General features: G+C 39.5%; 1 protein-coding gene across 1 annotated transcript in view; it reads left to right on the top strand.

The window, feature by feature from the left end:
- The window catches only part of CNTNAP5 (contactin associated protein family member 5), a 266,317-nt gene that overhangs the window by 144,440 nt on the left and 103,374 nt on the right, over positions 1 to 18,503 (top strand). Inside the window, exons 8-10 of the mRNA XM_058809950.1 lie at positions 502 to 766; positions 3,083 to 3,232; positions 4,364 to 4,535. Of these exons, the coding sequence (XP_058665933.1) occupies positions 502 to 766; positions 3,083 to 3,232; positions 4,364 to 4,535 (587 nt within the window). The remainder of the gene's footprint in view (positions 1 to 501; positions 767 to 3,082; positions 3,233 to 4,363; positions 4,536 to 18,503) is intronic.

The following is an 18,503-nucleotide window of genomic DNA, read 5'->3' as shown; positions in this document are numbered from 1 at the left end:
CTTTATATATTGTTAAGGTTTTATACCATGGCCTGATTAACCTGGTGGGATAATCTACAGTGGCTGAGCAAACTGATGGAGTAATTTCTTCCATCAGCTACAGTGATACAAGCTAGTGCAGGTTCTGCAGACTGCTTTGAGTAAATGTGCTTCTCTTCTGGGCAAATTGCAAATTGATTTAAGGGATGTATGATTGAGATAATCAACTAAGGTGTGGCATTGATAAGGACATTTGGTTACATTTATGTTCTTCTAAAAAGTAAGGTTTTTATTTTTGATCATCAGCATTTGGGATAAAATAAAATTTTGAAGTTAGGTATGTTTTCCCAACATGGACAGATACATTTCCTATTGATTTCCAAAGACATGTGTCTGAATAATAATACCTATCTCAGCCTTGAGGGCAATTAGAAATCCAATGAGCTTATTTAACTGAAGATATTTTGGGATGACTGAAAAAAAATCATGCTGATTATGTTTGATTTTTTTATATTTTTGCAGGGCAATGTGACCTTTTCTTGCTCAGAACCACAGATTGTTCCCATCACCTTTGTGAGCGCCAGTCGAAGCTACTTGCTGCTGCCCGGCACTGCTCAAATTGACGGCTTGTCAGTCAGCTTCCAGTTCCGAACGTGGAATAAAGACGGCTTGCTTCTGTTCACCGAGCTGTCTGAAAACTCAGGACATCTCTTGCTTTACCTCTATGGTGGGAGATTGATGCTACTTATTCAAAAGGAGACTGAGAACCCAGTGGAAATCTCTGAAGGTGTTTATTTTTTGTTTACTTTCACTTGTCTGTTTCTAAAACACAAAGGTTCAGCTCCATGGGATGAAAGGATCAAGCAATAAGGAAACACACAATCTTTCTTTCTCTTTTAAATTTTCTCTTGCTTTCCAGTGGTAAAGCTGCTCTGTACAGCTTGATCTAAGCTTGGAAAATTGGCATCCTGAAATCTCCAGACTCAATCTCACTGACAGTTAGCTGAGCCTCTATGTTCTTAAGCAGTCACACTCAATTTTCTTCAGTCAGGTCGCATGAAGCCCTTCCTGTTCCCATCTTCAGACTGTGCTGAAATCAGCTGGGGGCCAGCTCAGCCACGGCATCTTTCTCCAGCAGAAGTTAAGGGAGGCTCAGAGCTGATTTTCTTTCTCTGAATGTAGCTTTGGACTCCTCCTTTATGCTACACTCCGAAGAGTGGCTGACCATGGGCTTCCTCTCCTTACACTCCCTATTAGGCTTTCTTTAGCTGCTTTGTGTAGTGAAGCTGGTGGGATGCAAGAGGGTAAAATAGGACTGCCTCTCTGATGGAAAATTTGAGGGAATAATAACAATAATAACAATATTAGTAATATATTTTCTGAAAGAGCAGATGTTTAAAAACATGTAATATTAAAATATTCCCTGTACAGACTAAAAGAGGGCAGATGTATCTATTAAAAGAAGCAGAGATAAAAAACTGACAGAGTTGTCAAAGCAGAGCTGTTCTGTATGCATGTTTCATTCCCCTTCATGATGGAAAATGAGGCAGCCCTGCATCTATCCTTACTCATGCAGATTGCCACAGCCATAGCTTGCTGCCATTGAACACTGAAAACTGAGATTCCAGCCTTTATTGCAGTCCTAATGGAATTGTTGACAAAGCTGAGACAATGTCAATATTTGGTTGGATGCATTTGTTTTTATGTAGTTCTGAAATAATGAACCTGAGTCCAGCTTATCCAAACATGCTAAACTGCCTACTTGCACATGGGAAATGTGCAGGAGGTGCTTGTGCCCTGTTCTGCAGATGTCAAGTACTCACAATAAACTCATGCTTGCTCAAGAATGGACCAGTTTTTCCCCCAAATGGGATCTATTTCCTCTTGTAATTATTTCAAACCTTAACAACATATTTCATTTCAAACTGCACTTCTAGTTTAAAATCCATTTTTTTTGCTGGAAAACCACCCTCTAATTCTATGGTAATTGTGCATGTGTTAACTGCCATTACTGAGTAAATTTCATTTTGAAATTTGTGATGAAATGGCTTTACACACACCTAACACCCACTATTTTTTTATTTTGTTTTGAACTGTTCTCACACCTCTTTGTGTTCCTAAGTGCTTGTTTGTTTTCTATGAAAGCAGCATTAACAAAAATATTCTGTAAGGGTGGGGAGTAAATACTAGTTGTCTGTGGCTGATCTCAGTGACTTCAGCCTGATGATAGCATATTTTGAGCTGTAATGAGGTTGCTTTTGATCTGTACCTCTGTGTGTGGGTTCAGAAGCTTCCCCACTGATTCCCATGGCTGTCAGAATAGGGGATGTGGAGTTTCTTTGTAGCTCTGTGGTGATATTTCAAGAGCCACACAACGCAGCACTGATTTTCAGAATAAGGAAACAAGACAGGTAATTTCCCAGTTCACATGAGTGTCTGGAAGAGAAGGAGACTGCCCAGTATATCCCTCAAACTTTAGAGGTTCCTGGTCAGAGCAACAATCCGAGTTCTCAGAACATCCATGTAGAAATCCAACTTCTGTACATCCATTAATAGTACCATGTGCTGTATTGGTGGTGGAGGGTTTTAAGAAACACAAATCCTACTGATACCTGCTGGAGTCAGTCAGGTTTCAGGTTGGAGCCTGAGAGCAGGCTATGAATGTCTCACTGAATCTAATCCTCTGCAGCCTCACACATGTGCTTAGTACCAGAAGCTCAGTAGAGATATCTCTGCACACTTTTGGACTTGCAAGCATTTACCAACAGACTGAAGATTGACATAAACACCCCCAAAATTGTAACAGTGTGTTAACAGAAAGGTGGAGGATTGGGCTAGCTTGATGAGTGCCTGCAGTAGTACAAGATTAGATTAAAATGTGAGATGACCTACTTAAATACTCTCCAAAGTTCCCTTTCCCTGGGCCCTTTCTCCTATGCCAGCTTGTTTCCAGAGCTAATGAGTCCTTTTCAGCTACAGTTCTCCCCTTTTATAGCTCAGCTGCATATTTGTGGCTACAAGTTGGAAGCAAGAGGAGATTTGAAGAGCACAATTGTCTCCTGCACGTCTTTTTTTTTTTCACTTTGTCCACGTTTTTTGCCAGGCACTAATCTCCACGATGGGCTTTGGCATTCTGTTAACATCAATGCCAGAAGGCACCGCATTACCCTGACGCTGGACAGCGACGCTGCCACCGCCAGCCATGCAACCACTGTGTCCAGGATCTACTCTGGGAACAGCTACTATTTTGGAGGTGGGTTGTCGCAGGGAAGTTTTCATGATGCTGATCCTCAGGTGCTCACCACAGAGCTCTCCCTAGGTGCACCTAGGTGCCCTGCTCGCAGCTAAGAGCAGAGGTAAGGAGTGATGCAATTGCAGTGTATTCAGCACCATGGACAGGTTGAGGGGTGCTGGTCAGGCCTGGCAGGGAGAGAGCAAACAGAACTGCAGGCTGAGGTGTAAAAGTGGACTACTGGTAGTGGTAGTCAACGGGTACCTACATCTATCTGACAATATATGCAAAATCTCCAAACTATATTAACTGTGAGTGGTTTTGGTTTTGTTTTGTTTCTTTTTTTTTTTTTTTTTTTTTTTTTCCCTGGTTAAAAGGCCTTAGAGTTATTAATGTTATCAGCATTCCTGTAGATACCATTGTTCTGATCAGGCTCAGTGACTTTTTGGAGCTTAGGTGACATGCAGCTCAAATCTTCAAAGGTATTTCTGTACAAAGCTCTTGTGGAAAGTGAAGATAGGTTTAGCTCAATTTAGAAAATGAAAAAAAGTCTTGAAAAATATTGTCTTCTGCTTTTTGGAGCAGAGTGCAAACATTGATGTCATTAATTATCTTTTAATCTAATATACTTCTGTGTAGTGGTTACTGTAGTATGGTTCTGATCTTGATGAACCCTGTGGAGACAGCACTAAGTGAGGGGGTACAGGAAGTTTGGATCTCAGAGCTGTCTGAATGCTGATGAGGCTCAGATACAAATGGCTTTCTTGCTGCCCACAAGATTGCATCTGCACATTGCTTCAGCAGCAGAATTTAACCCATAATGATTTTACATTCTGTACAACTCTTTTAACAACTCATGTTTTAGTTGCTGTGGAGTTTAAAGAGATGAAAAAAAATCACATTTTGATTTTGCTCAACACAAGTATGTTTCACAAGGTAGAAACCTCATATTGTGATACTTTCAGTGACTCGCTTCTCTCTTCCTTTTTTCTTTTTTCCCCTAACTAGAGGATTTATAACACAGGAGGTTGCATAGCAAAAGGAATAAAAACATTTGAAATAATAAGCCTCTGAGTTCTTGCATCAGGAAATCCCAGCAGAAATAGTTGAACATTCCAATATTCTTCTCTGCCTCTTCTCTTTTTCCCACAGGGTGCCCTGACAATTTCACCGATTCCCAGTGTTTAAATCCCATTACTGCTTTTCAAGGCTGTATGAGGCTCATCTTTATTGATAACCAGCCCAAGGACCTCATTTTAGTTCAGCAAGGCTCCCTGGGGAATTTCAGTGATTTACACATTGATCTGTGTGGCATCAAAGACAGGTAATTATTATTTCCTCTTTCTTGTATTTGTTCTTTTTTCATCCCAGTGGTTTATAAATACAGGTTGCATTAAGTGAAAATTCTGATCTGCCAACATTACAGATATTAGGCATAATAGAACTACTAATAGAAAATACTGCAACAAAGATAGGAGGACTGGAGGGGAAATGGTTTCAATTACATGAGGCTCTCTTCACATTGACTTGTAGGAAATAGAGTATGCAAATTCAATCAAACTATAGATTGGTGAAAGGATTAAATTTTATGCATAAACAACATTTGATTGCTTTGAAGTTCTAGAGGAAATGAAAGAGAAGGAAAAATTAGTTGATTCATCAGAACATGTCATACCCTTAATATATAAGCTGGTTCTGCTTAAATAAATCATCTGCAATTTTTCTTGTTAGCCATTACAGCACGTTCATGATGAGGATATGGTACATCTCGTGGGCAATGCTGCCCATTCAGTGGGACAATATAATGATGGAATGTCTGCATCTGCCAGAGAAACATTTCAGTTTAAATAGTGATCCACATCCCTCCTAAGATGAAACCTGACAGGAACTCCAGATTTTCCCATAAAACGCAGAGAGGAAATAAGAAACCAATTTTTTCTAAAGTATTTTGTAAATCTCTTTTGCTTCTTATGGATTTTTAGTGTCTAAATATTGCTGAATCATTTATGCAAATGTGTACTTTGAAGTTAGTATGTGGAATAGGAAGTTCTGTGATTTTTTTTTTGTTTCTATTTTTGGTGGTTTTGGGGTTTTTTTAATCTACCTAAGTTCTGAAAAGTAGAATTGAAACTGCTGGAAATTTCATGTGCTTCAAATAGTTAGGGGAGTAATAAGGATATTTTGGAAATGCATTAGGACTGTAAGCATTTAATGTTTTTTTCAGACATGTTACTTAGATGAAGTTGATGTCTGATTTCCATTATTCCTTCCTGTAGGAGGGATCAGTCTGCTGGAGCTGCAGTCTTTTGACAAGTGGGCAAAATGTTTGTGATGCAAGACCTTTGTGCTCATCTTTGTATGTTCATTTTTGTTAATTTATATGGAGAAATTACTGACTTGGCTGATCAAATCTCTTTCCATATTTAATGATGGCTGAATTCAGGGGAATGTGAATTTCATACTTGATGTGCCTGAAATGGTAGATAGAATTCTACCACTCCAAGATAGAATGGAAAAAGATGCAGCTAATTTTACAAAAGGAAGCAAAATGTCATCTTTCCTAGGAACTGAGAGAGAAATTTTTTCCTGTTTTCTTGGAAAAACAGATTATTTAAGATCGAGTGGAGCATTTAAAAGCACTTTGTGTGATTGTATGTTGAAACAAAAGAGAACTCTTCTGGTATGATGCAGACGTGCTGTGGGACCTCTCCAGTGCCTTCACTGTCACCAAGTCTAGGCTAAGTGCAACTCAGTGGTACTACTGAAAATATCTTCCTTATCTTCAGTGTCCCAAGGATGACAAGCATTGTCTGTGATCATATCATAAAATTATTTAGGGCAATGATTCAAACATAATAAGAATGGGATTGTTTTACATAATGCCACCTTTCTTGTTAAATATATCAATCACACAGACAAAAAAAAGTTTTGTGTGATGTAATGAAGGACCTGAGGGTGCTGACTGACAGAGCTGGATCAGCCAAAGGGTGCCCAAGTGGCCAGGAAATCCAATGGCATCCTGGCCCTGTGCTCTTCAACATCTTCATCAATGATTTGGACGTAGGGCTGGAAGGGATTCTGAGCAAGTTCACACATGATACAAAATTGGGAGGAGCTGTTGACCCCATCAAAGGCAGAGAGGCCCTGCAGAGAGTCTTGACAAATGAGAGGGCTGGGCAATCACCAACTGTCTGAAGTTCAACAAGGGGAAATGCTGGATTCTGCACCTGGGGTGGAGCAACCTTGGATGTATGGACAGACTGGGGAATGAGATTCTGGAGACCAGAAAGGGAGTGCTGGGGTGATCCTGGTCCATGGCAAATTAAGCACGAGTCAGCAGTGCCCTGGCAACCAGGAGGGCCAGCCCTGTCCTGGGGGCATCAGGCACAGCATCCCCAGCTGGGAAAGGGAGGGCATTGTCCTGCTCTGCTCTGCACTGGGAACACCTTTGGGCACTGCAATGTGAGACAGATAATGAACTGTTTGAGAGTATCCAAAGGGGGCAATTAAGATGGTGAAGGGCCTTGAAGGGAAGCTGTGTGAGGAGCAGCTGAGGGCACTTGGCATGTTCAGCATGGAGAAAAAGAGACTGTGGGGAGACCTCACCAGTTACAGCTCCTAGGGAGGGGAAGAGGAGAGGCCAGCACTGATCTCTTCTCTATGGTGACCTGAGGGAATGGCCTACAGTTACATCAGAGGAGGTTTAGGTTGGAAGTTAGAAAAAAAGTCCTTCACCCAGAGGGTTTTTGACACTGGCACAAGCTCCCCAGGGAAGTGGTCACAGCACCGAGCCTGACAGAGCTCAGATTGACTGAATTCTTTAACCAGAAGAGATTGCTGAGGGGAGGCAGCATAATGGTCTTAGGTGCTCAAAGGCTGCTGCAGCACTGAAGGGAACAGTCATCTTTTCTGCCCAGGATGTATAGGAGAGCTGTGTGGCACAGACTGCCTCAGGTGACTGTCAAGTCTCTGTCACTGGGAGGCTTTAGGAAAAGATAGATGAGTCTGTGAGAAATAATGAACATGGGTGTGGGTGATCCTGCCCTGGGGTGTGAGCATGGACTGAGTGATCTTCAGGTTCCTTCCAGCTCTGTTGCATTCGCTCAGGCTTCTCCTGCAGCTGGAGCAGCTGTGCCTTGTTCTTGCTTTGGGGGTTCTGAAATGTCAACAATAACAGTACATAAACTAAAAGAAAAAAAAAAAAAAACAAAAAACAAAAGCAAAACACAAAAAAATCCCACCAAAACCATGGCAAAAATCTTTCAGGAATTCAGCTCATGAAGTCTCAGACCTGTGAGAAAGCTCATTTTAGTAGATGTATCTCTTAGACAATGTAAGCCAGTACTGCAGCTGTGAGTAGGGACTGTGTAGCCCAAAGTTATGTTTGCTTTTTTTTTAATAACCTTATATATAGATAGGTATGGATATATATGAAATGGCAGAGAAGGAGCAGCAGATCCTATTCATAAATTAAAAAAAAAAAAAAAAAAGAGACTGGATGTGGCACTTGGTGCCATGATCTAGTTGAGGTGTTAGAATATGGGTTGGACTTGATGATCTTAAAGATCTCTTCCAACCTAGAATTTCTGTGATTTTGTGATTTGCTCTTTTTGCTTCTAGAAAACACATGATTCATTTTTACAACTCAGAAGAAAGCTATGTAATTGCAGAATTTATTGCTCTGGGGTTTTTCTGGGATATCTTCTTTGCAAATTTCATGATGTCTAGAATAGTGGTTAAACTCCATTATGGTTAGTGGTGTTCTTTTCTTTGATGAAAAATAACCTGATTCCCTTTAACTTGTTCCTCTGTTTTCTTGAGGTTCTCAACTTCTTGGAGATGCCTGTCTCTCTTTCAGATGTGGTGTAAATGAGGGTGAGAAGTTTAGAGAAGGCAGGGACTGAGGCACTGGAGAACTACAGAAGCATCTTCCCCTTAGTAAATCGAGATAACAACTCTGTATGAATCCCTTCAAAACCCTCTATTTTAGTTTCTAAAAGATGAAATGCAAATCCAGTTGGATGTATTCACTGACCTCCTCCTTGGCCTGACCAGCCTTTTGCAGGAAGTGTGTCCTCTCTGGGCCACTCAGAGGAGATGCTGTGTGCAACTCTGACTGCACAGTCTGTAAGTCTGTCATTCAGTCCTCATGGCTGTTTCTAAAACTGACACTCTGCTCTTTGGTGTGCTACAAACTCTTCTCTGCAAGTAGAGATGAAATAGGCTTGGGCTCTTCAGCCTGGAGAAGAGAGAGCTGGGCAGGGTTGTGTGATGAGGAGCAGCATGGATGAGGTGAATGATAAACGAGAATGTGCAGTCTCTCACAAGTTCAAATCTTACACAACATCAAATTGGATGTTGTTAGATGCTGTAGAGGTCAGATGTAAGGGGAAAAGGTAGTAAGGCGTTCATGAATTTATAAGCCACAGATGGCTGGAAGCTGGCAAAGGGTTCAGTGGGATGCTTTTGAACTTATTTCATCAGCATTTTTGCTGTGGCACTGTCAGAGTATGGAAATTGAAGGAGAGGCACTGTTGATCTGAGGGAAGTCTGGAGGGAGGTGATAAACTTAGGACTAGGAAGTCCAAGTCCCTCACTGTTTCTAAAACATTGTTTTCATTGTATGCAGCTCTCTATACCTCTGTTGTTCAAAACCAAAATGTATAGCATCATAGCTATGCTAATCTCAAAATACATTTGAATCTCAATGTACATTTTGCTAAGTACTAGTACGTTCTGCACTGTGTTTTCTCTTCCTTTGTGTCAGTGGAAATAGTGGGCGTGTAGGTCTGTCTGTGTGTGGGCCAACAATGGAAGGCATAGCCTGGGGAAAATTCAGTCAGCCTCTCATTTAAAAATAAATGAAATGGGTAGGAAAACAAATATGCAGATGCTGAGAATTTGGCCACAGAGTTGAGAAGCTCTGGGATTTCCCATTCAGCAATTGGCTCGAATGCCAGATTTTGTGACTAGAAATACTAGCTCCAGTCCTGAAGCTGAATTGGTTGTTTGCTGTGGTTGGCATCCTGTTCAGAGAATAGATGCAGGAATGTAGGCTCAAGAGATATTGCAGCTCAAGAGTTACCATGGTTATTAGGAAAATGTGCCAGAAAATCATTAAAGCTCAGTCCAGAAATGCAGTGGATTCCCAGTCCTTCATCACACAGCACAGATGCTCCCTTTGGGCTGAGCAGGGCTGGCTGCTCCTACCACAGATGGACCCCTTGGAATAGAGCAGCAAGGGCTGCAGTGTTGCCTGGAGCCTGAAGGCATGGCTTGATTAATCTCATGCACTTCTTGAATGCAGTGGGACAGACTGCTTTGCAGTTTTATAGTGCCAGAGAAGAAAATTCCATTTGCAGGAGTTCTTGCACTCTGTGTGCACACAAACAGGTGAGAGGTGGAGATGTGGTGTGGTTTCCCCTACCACCTCCTGCAAACTCTATAAGGAAAAGTCCTTAGGAGGCATTGCTGTTGGGGTAAGTTGGGCTGAAGAGCTGTTGTGAGTAGAGAAGTGGTCTTTCCTTTGAACTGGCACCTCATATGGAAATAGTCTCATTTGCCCCTCAAGGTGGTGCTGGTCAAATGTTTGCATTCACCAGGCTTTTGAGGCAAATCCTTAGAACATACCCATAATGATGACATTGGTTCCATTCATGTTTTTAACTCCTCATCCCCCATCACAAAGGATGAGGTATTTTTGTTGCTGGTGACAGAGAAAACTCTTCTAAGAAGTCTGAAATTTCATGATTCTGTCAATCCTGCCAGAACTGAAATCCCTTGAAGTGATGGACTTTTTGGTGAGAGTTTCCCTGGAGAGAGGTGAGGCTGAAGCAGATGGAGAAGCATGGAGTTGTATGCCCATTATTTTATAGTCATAAATTCTATACATGATTTGCACTTGAATACATTAGACTGGGTTGTCTTCGGATTAGGAAAGCCTGTTATGTGCTTAGCCTGTCATTATCCATAAAGGAACTCTGAGGGTAGCCAGATCCTGCTTTTCTTTAGGCTCAGGTTCACAAGTTTGCATAGATAATGGATGTGTTGCTCTCCCTGCCTGCAGCTGCTGAGGTACTTTAATCTGATTGCTGCAGCTCATGTTGATTTTGCGCTGATGAAGCTCTGCCTGTGTTGTCCTATTTTTACTTGGCTGGCACCTTTCCCTTGCTGTAGCAAATACTGACAGCACTTGTCAAGGACAACACCAGGGACTTCACTTCCCTTAAGTGACCTGGGGGAGAGGGGGAGGGGAAAAATGTTCCTGTTGAATTCACCTTAGCAGATGGACGGATGGCACATCTTGCAGGACATCCTGGGAATTCCAGTGATGTGCCACGAGGAGCACAAACCTGACTTCAGATATTTTCCTCTGAATCCTGGCAGGGTCCCATCTCTGTGGCATCAGCAAGCAGACACAGGCACACTGATGTTACTGTCCTCATTAAAGCAAGATTCATCTGCATATTCCAATTCTCCCAGCAAATCCAAATAGAGAGAGGGGCATGTGGTATCCATAATAATCACTGTTATAAGATTGGCATTTATACTTTTACCTCATTAGGGAGAAATATATGGAGTTGATTCATGAGTTGGCTTCCCTCAACTGCTTCGTTGTGGAGCACAAATATAGTGCTTAGTCCCTATTCTTTTAACCATACACATGATTTATCTGTGAAAATTCTTCATAGTATTTTCTAAATAAATTAGCTTAAAGTGTTCTTTTTCCTTGCTAAATAGAGCTGACCTTTTAAAACCTTCTTTATGCCTATTTCGTTTGTAGATTCTATTATATTTTATTATCAATTTTTACTTCTAAGAAAGAATATTCTTTTTACTTTTTCTTCCTTTACTTTTAGTGCTGAATGTAACATTGCTTCTTGTGTTGTACTGTCAAAATGGGCCTTTGGGAAATTAATTACTGTTGCAGGTGAAGGGTGTTAGGATAAATCCGATAAAAGCATAGTGGTTTTTTATATTTCTTAACTCTCCTCTTAGATTTAATGTATGCCTTGCAGCAGAAGCCAAACTTCATATGATCCTTTCGCCTCCTGCCCTGGCCATGCAAGTGAAAAAATACTCTGGCTAATTAAGGCCAATGAATTTTAGATTTTTTGTTAGAGTCCCAGGCTGGGATTAAAAAAATCACAAGCATTTAGTATTGCATTTACCCCACATAAATATCTGCAGTGCATTGCAGAAAGAATAATTAAGAAAACCCCAGCCCCCAATTTGGCATCCATCCTTTTCATTGTCTATAATTTTTCCTATTTTCAGTATTTAGTGCCTTCTCTGCAGAAATGACAATTATTTTATAGTGCATATTACTTTCTCTTTGCAGGAAAGCCTCTTATGTTTTCCCTTCTTGCTTTTATAGCAATGAGTAGGATGTTTTTACATCACATTTCTTGAATTTGGATGATGATCAAAGCTGGAATGAGCTGAAGACATAAGAGGGGATGTTGTGTCCTTTTTCAAAATGTTTCTGATTTTGCATAAAACCCAAGTTTGGTTCGAGAATTGCCCAACTATGTCTCCATCCTCAGCCAAAACAAAGCATTTGGACTGCACATCTTCAGATGCTGGAATACCCAGATCTAGATTTTTTTTCCTTCAAATGCTGCAGGAGAGAATGTCCTGGCTAGCTATAGGGATCTGATGGCCCAGATAAGTAATTTTTCTGATTATTTGTCTTACCTTAAATAAGTGACTTCAGTCCTGTGAGTGAAAATGTTCCCCTTATCTTTTATTTCTTTTCCCTGTTTTAGGATTCAGTGAACAAATAGCTCAGGGCTACTGAGGCTTCATGTCTTCTTCTATTTTCTATATTAATTAAGGAAAATGGGAAAAAGTTTTCAAAAAGTTTCCCTTTCTTGTGCTTGATGCTTTGTAAAACACTTTGCTTTGTGCTTGTTCAGCAAACATTAGGATATTGTTAGAAATATGTTTTTCTTTTTCATTATATTGCCCTTAGAGAAATTCTAAGTTTTTTTTTACTTCCTCTGTACTAAACCCAGAGCAGAATGGGGTTTGGGGAATGGAAAATGGATGTGGAAATGGAATGGAGAAGGTATCTTAAATCCAAGCTATGTTAGATGGTGGGAAACGAAAAAGGGAAAAATGTTTCTTAATGACTTAATGCCTTGTAATGATCACTATACAGAGAAGAAAATAGTATTAGAAATAGAGAAGGATGTGATGTTCTGGGAGAGTTGAACAGTCTCCTGGGTGGTTCCCTGAAGTATGCACCTATATCACAAATTAGACATGCTAAGTAATGGAACTAAATTACTGGAATTACACCCTTGTAGGTAGCATTTTGAAGTGTGATCTTGGAAATCCTTTCAATACCACACAGGTTTTAAAATGGAAGGACAGGATGCAGAAAAGCAGAGCAAGATTTAAGAAATTCAAACCCACAGGCATCTAAAGCCTGGGTGTTGGAATTAAAATCCCTGTAATTCTGAGGAGCATTCCCTCATCTCCTCGTATCTATTCTAATGTTTAAAGCAGCTGAATAATACAGGTAATGGCAGAGCTTCTCTCCAATTGCTTAAAGGCTGATTGACAATGAAATGTAATAAAACCATGTAGCACAGTTTCCTGCTCTTGGACTGGGATGTGATCTTCACACTGTCAGATGCTCTTGCTCTGTGATAGACAAGAAAATATTAGTACAAAGCAAATTCTGGAAAAAATTAGTTACAGTGGAAAATGCTGTCTCTGAGGAGGGGGCAGTTTTCTAGGCTTTGTGTTTCTTTAATGAGAATGAAAAAGAAAGCTCAGATTATTTGAATAATGCCATCAGTTGGTTTTGCTTGCCCTTCCTTAGTTGTGTTTTCCCTGTCCTTGTTTCATACATGCAATACCAGCTGCAGAAAATGACAATCCAGGCCCATGAATTGTCCACTAGTCTGTATAAGTGCTGTGTTTCAGAGAGAAATAAAGATAGATGCTTCAGATTCGTCAGTATCGTTCAGTAAATCCTGTTGAGGGTAGGTAAAAAAATGGTTTGAGCAGGGTGAAAACCTTCCTGTAAGTGCAGTGACTTCTACATGTGGAAAGGTGCTGGAATTGGAGAAAGTTAACTTTGTCCCCATGACTGTAGGGACTTCTCACTAGGGTGGGAGAGGGGATTTGTCCTGAATGAGGCCCCTGTGGAGAAAAAATGCAGTTTGAAAGTAGGTAAGGGACTATTTTATTGGCTTTTGAAATCCTGCTTGAGTGTGGAATTGAGTTTGGGAGGAACCTGAAAAGAGTTCTCTCCTGTTGCTCTTCCTTTAGAGTAAAAATCCATGGGATGTGCAATGCCATAATAAATTAAAGGCCAGATATGGGGATGCAAGTAGAATATAATATCATATATTTCTTTGTTTGTTTGATTTTTGCAAATGGCTTTTCTGCTTTTGCTTTGTAAAATGATGAATTCTAAATGGAACAGCTGTCTGTACAGGATGGTTTATTTGTTTCCCTTTTTTCTTTTTCAAATTTATTTATATAAAATCCTTTCTGCTGATGCTAAGCCAAACTGTCAGCACATTTACCTATATTAAAAATGTAGGTGTTCTAACAACAAAGCAATCAAATCTTAAAAAATGCCTTTTATCTAAGGCACAGAAAACAGGCTTTTCCTTCACTACTGCCAGTCCCAGCACAACCTCTTCCACAGTTCTGTGCTACTCTCATGCCTGAGGGCTGTTGGCATCAGTGTTCAGATCTTTTAAATGCTGGTCTCACAGTGGTGTGCAGGTGCAGGGTCTGAGAACCAAGGTGACCAACAGTGCAAATAATAATATATTTAAAAAGTTCTTTCATCAAGTTTTGATGAAAGAATAAATGTGCCAAATCTCTCAATGAAGATAAACCTACCTTTGTTATAAACTATTGAGGTTTTTTGATTTTTTGGGGTTTTTTGGGTTTTTTTTGGTTTTTTTTTTTTTTTGTTTGTTTGTTTTTTGCATCAATTCAGTAGGATAGACTTGCTGATTTCCATCATGGAAAAGAAGAATTGTCTGCTCACATTATTCTTGTTCTCTTTGTACTCCATGTGTTCTCATAACATAAATTTAGGAAAGAAAACATTGATGACTTAAAAATAAAAAATAAAGAGTGTCACAAGACTTTTTAGCAAGTTGTTGGTCAGTTTTCTAAAGTTGAAAGAGGAAAGAGAATTTGGAATGTGTTGGGATGGGGAGGAAATGTCTGCTGACAAAAAACAGAGGTCTGAAGAGTGTTGATTCTTTTGCAGCCCATTGTAATACTGCTTTTACACACTTTTTCTCTCTTCCTCTGGTTCTGGTAGCTTTTTTTATTTCTTTGGTTAAGGACACCTAGCCCACTATTTTACCACAAAAGAAAATCCAGGACAACAAAAGAATTGGATGTGCTTTTGCAATGTTTTTTCTGATGCTCTCAGTTCTTCATTAGTTTTCCCCTTGGTAAAGCCTTGAAGTTGTTACACATTGTCTGGTTGCATTGCTAAATTTCCCTTGGAAATGATTGTCTGGTCTCCCCTTGAAGCCATTTCTTGTATCAAAAATAACCTTTGTTATTTTTGGCAAGGAGTTTCCCAGATTTACAGCTCAGCACAGCAGGGCTGAAATCCATGTTGTTGCAATTTGCCTCAATCTATTGAGTTTAGTGGAAAGACACCATTTTACCAAAGCAAAATATAGTCTGTTACAGCAACAATGTGAGTTTCATCAGACTTATATACCCATTATATGAAGTCATCCATTTTAATGTTAAATTTTGTTAATTATAAATTAAATAGCTGCTGACTGTAAATAGGAAAACATGCTGAAATAAAATGAATTTGATACAATATTTAAGACAATGCTTTATTGATAGTCTTCCAAAATTTCGTGTGTTTTTTTGTTACAGCATTACTGAGTTTTAGGGACTCAGTGCTTGTCTAAAAACTATGTGTATATACAGTCTTGATATTTAGGGGATGTGCTCCTTTTTTCTTTCTCTCTGTGATGGTTCCCTTTCCTTCCTCTTTACTTGGGAGGAGTTGAGGGTAGTGCTGAATGCACTGTGGCACTGTGCTGACTCTAACAGAATCTCAGAGGTGCTTATTGAAAGTACACTGGGTTTATTTCCAGTCAAGTGAGCATCAAATGTGTAGAGCTCCTTCAGCCTTCCCACTCAAGTAATTTTGCCATTGTTATTTCTTCATCATTCCCATCAAAGGCCCGAATTTCTCCCCCCTAATGTCTGTGCAGTTTGTCCTTTGATTTCAAAGGAAGCACACCCACGGTTTTGGAGGTGAATGTTTCATCCAAGGACAGGGAAGGCTTTTGTGCAGGCTCTGCATATTGCTCACTTAGATGGCTAAGGTGTGCATTTCCCAGCTTGGCTCAATGAGGGAAAATTTATGTGCTTCAATTATTTTTTTTTTAATAATAATTTTTTACTGGGATGGTGCAAACAGGACTGTGTGGTGTCATATAATTTCATATGACACCACACAGTGGCGTGGTGTCATATTCATATTATATGAATATATCTCATATATTCTTATAATTCATTATTATATGAATAAATGGGGAAGATCAGAGTCCTTGGTCTGTCACAAGCTTTCTTAGGCAAATCCATGAATTTTCAAGTGTCTCATTTACATTGCTTGCAAAAATTGAGTTGAGCTGTTTGTTCGTTTCAGTTGCAAATGGGTCAGGGGCTGCCTGATGCAAATTTTTGTCTATGAAATGTTCTGTGATACCACTGCATTTTTTGCTGAAAGTGTTTGTTTCTACTAGAATGCAAACATTAATTTATATTTTAAATTACATGTGTTTAAATCCTTCAACATGAGGATGTAGGACAGTTCACAAATGCAATAATCTTTGACTTATCCATGCCTTGATTAATTTTAATTGTAGCTATTTCTTAATTTTGAGTTCTCTCACAATTAAGATAAATTTGGCTTCTAATGAAGACACAACTGCTCAGCTAAAATGGGATTATGGTAATTATTAGAGTTGCAAAAAAAATTGTTTCATAAGCTCTTAGAAGGGTTAGTTATTTGACCAAAACCAAGATCAATGTAGTTGGTGTTAATTAAAGCAAATAGACTAAGGAATAAAAAAAGATTTAATGCTGAATTTATGAATATCATTAAAAGCTGACATGGTTAGTTTGACTTGCATTTTGTGCATTGTTGGGAGAAGAAAAAGTGTTTGCATTCATAAGACAAGTAGATATAAGAAGTGACCTTCAACTTTGTAAAATCTTTAAAAGGAAACTGTTTCAAGGGAATAAATGTGGCTAAGCCTCTAATACAGGCCTTTGGCAAACCAGAAATGGTTAGTAATTAGCTCTACTGCATTGGGTTAATTAATAAAAGGTAGTTTAAACTAGGCAAAGATCATATTTGTCCATTACACTGATGATGTAAATTATGCTAATAACAGCACTATTATTTTCATATCTCCAAAGACCTCCATTAACATCATATGTTTCTTCTCACAACCTCCCTGTGATGTGAATAGAACTGCTGCTGTACAGGTGGCATACAAGAATGTTCTAAATAGCAAGTGCAATTAAAGGCAGTGTGCTGAGGGCGAGGGCAGGCACCTGCAAAGTACAAATATGAGTAAATTTCCCACAGGTGAAATTCACATGTACCACCGCAGAGCTGTTGTACCCCTGTGCTTTGCCTCTGGGATGGAGCAGGCGGCTGGCAGGGTCCTGCAGGGCACCCCACACAGTCCTGTTTGCACGATCCCAGAGGGCTGCTCCTGCTCTCTTCAGCATCAACCCAAAGCTTTAAATCTCATTTCAGTGATGGCAGAGGGGCTGGCTGGGCTCTCATTGTACCAGCAGGCTGTTGGACTGATAGATGATTGCCCATCATACCATTATAAGACAGAATCTCATCCCTTCTCGCAATTCCTGCCTTACAAGTGTAGGGCAAACCCAGAGGTTTTGGCCTTTCCCTTTGTTTCATTTTTGTTTCAGAAACGAGATGTTCTCCCACAGCAGTGAAATTTTCCTAGAGAGCTAGAAAACTAGGAATGTTATTCTCATCCTCTGTCCTCTTTTTTATTTGAGCTCAATGATTAATAGAAACTATGACAATGATTTTTATAAGAGCAGTGTATCTTAGAAATGTTTTAAAAGATGTTGCAGATATAAATAACATACTTTCTTCTTGAATTCCTTATTTCTCTCATATTTGAATAGTAAGTAATTATTGCAGTAATTGAGCAAGCATTAATAAAAATAATCCTTCATGTTAATATTTTTATATGACCTTTATAATCTTATGTATAATAGTATAAATAGTGATCAAGTGGAGCTGTGTTCTGGAATGAATCTTAGACCAACTGATAGAGATGAATAGATGTAAGTTTGTATGAATGAGCAGGGAGCATATTGAGGACAAGAGGTTCTTCTGACAGGCCTCTGGGCACATGAACAGCTTCCTTTGCCTTGTCAAGCTTTGGCAGCTCCAAACAGCCTTGGACTCAAGTAAACGGATGAAAACTTGGCTGATGAGGCTCAGGGCTGGTGAAGATGGCTGTTAGTGACATACAGGTTTTCTGCTTGCTTGTGTGGAATGGGTTTTAATTGTAAGTAATTAGAAGAAACAGATTGAAAGCCACTGCTAAGGGCAATATACCTACTTGAATGCAAAAAAGCTTCCTAAGGGTAAGATGAACTGCAATAAAGCCACATCTTCAGCTAGAAAAAAATCAAGGTAGCATCAGTGATTTCACACTAACACCCTGGAAAGATGTGGACACTGAAAGAGTTTTGAAGCTCAAATTACAGCAAAGCAAATCCTAATGGAGTTCTGTAGTGTAAAGGATAAATTGATTGCCTGTTTCCTCTCCACCCACCCAACACAATTGAATCAGCAGTATAAACAAGTTACTTATTTTTTAAAAGTCAGACATACTGTGTAAAAGAGATTAATATACAGTAAGAGGGGAAAAAAAATGAAAAAAAAAGACAAATAAGAGAACAATCTGCTCCCATTTAAGCTGGTGTAACTCCATTGCACTGCCTACGTTTGTACCGGGGGAGTTCAGATCAGCATTCACTTTTTGTCCTGGAGATTGAATTTATCTCCCACAGCTTTTATTTCTGTTCATTTCCTGAGCTGCATGCTGTTGTGCCTCTTTTCTTCTTTTAATAATTTGTTTCACAATAATACTTCAGAGGCACACCAACTAAAATGAGGAAGAGAGTACAGATCTCATAATTGAAACATATTTTTCTCTCACTTTAGAGATTTGCGTGCTGTTAGTGTTACCATAAAAGTAACTTAGGCTAATTTTGATAA

This window comes from Ammospiza caudacuta, chromosome 8 (assembly GCF_027887145.1).
Source record: "Ammospiza caudacuta isolate bAmmCau1 chromosome 8, bAmmCau1.pri, whole genome shotgun sequence".
Taxonomy (NCBI): Eukaryota; Metazoa; Chordata; class Aves; order Passeriformes; family Passerellidae; genus Ammospiza; species Ammospiza caudacuta.
Note: the sequence above shows the minus strand (reverse complement) of the source record. Positions and strands in the feature narration are given on the sequence as shown.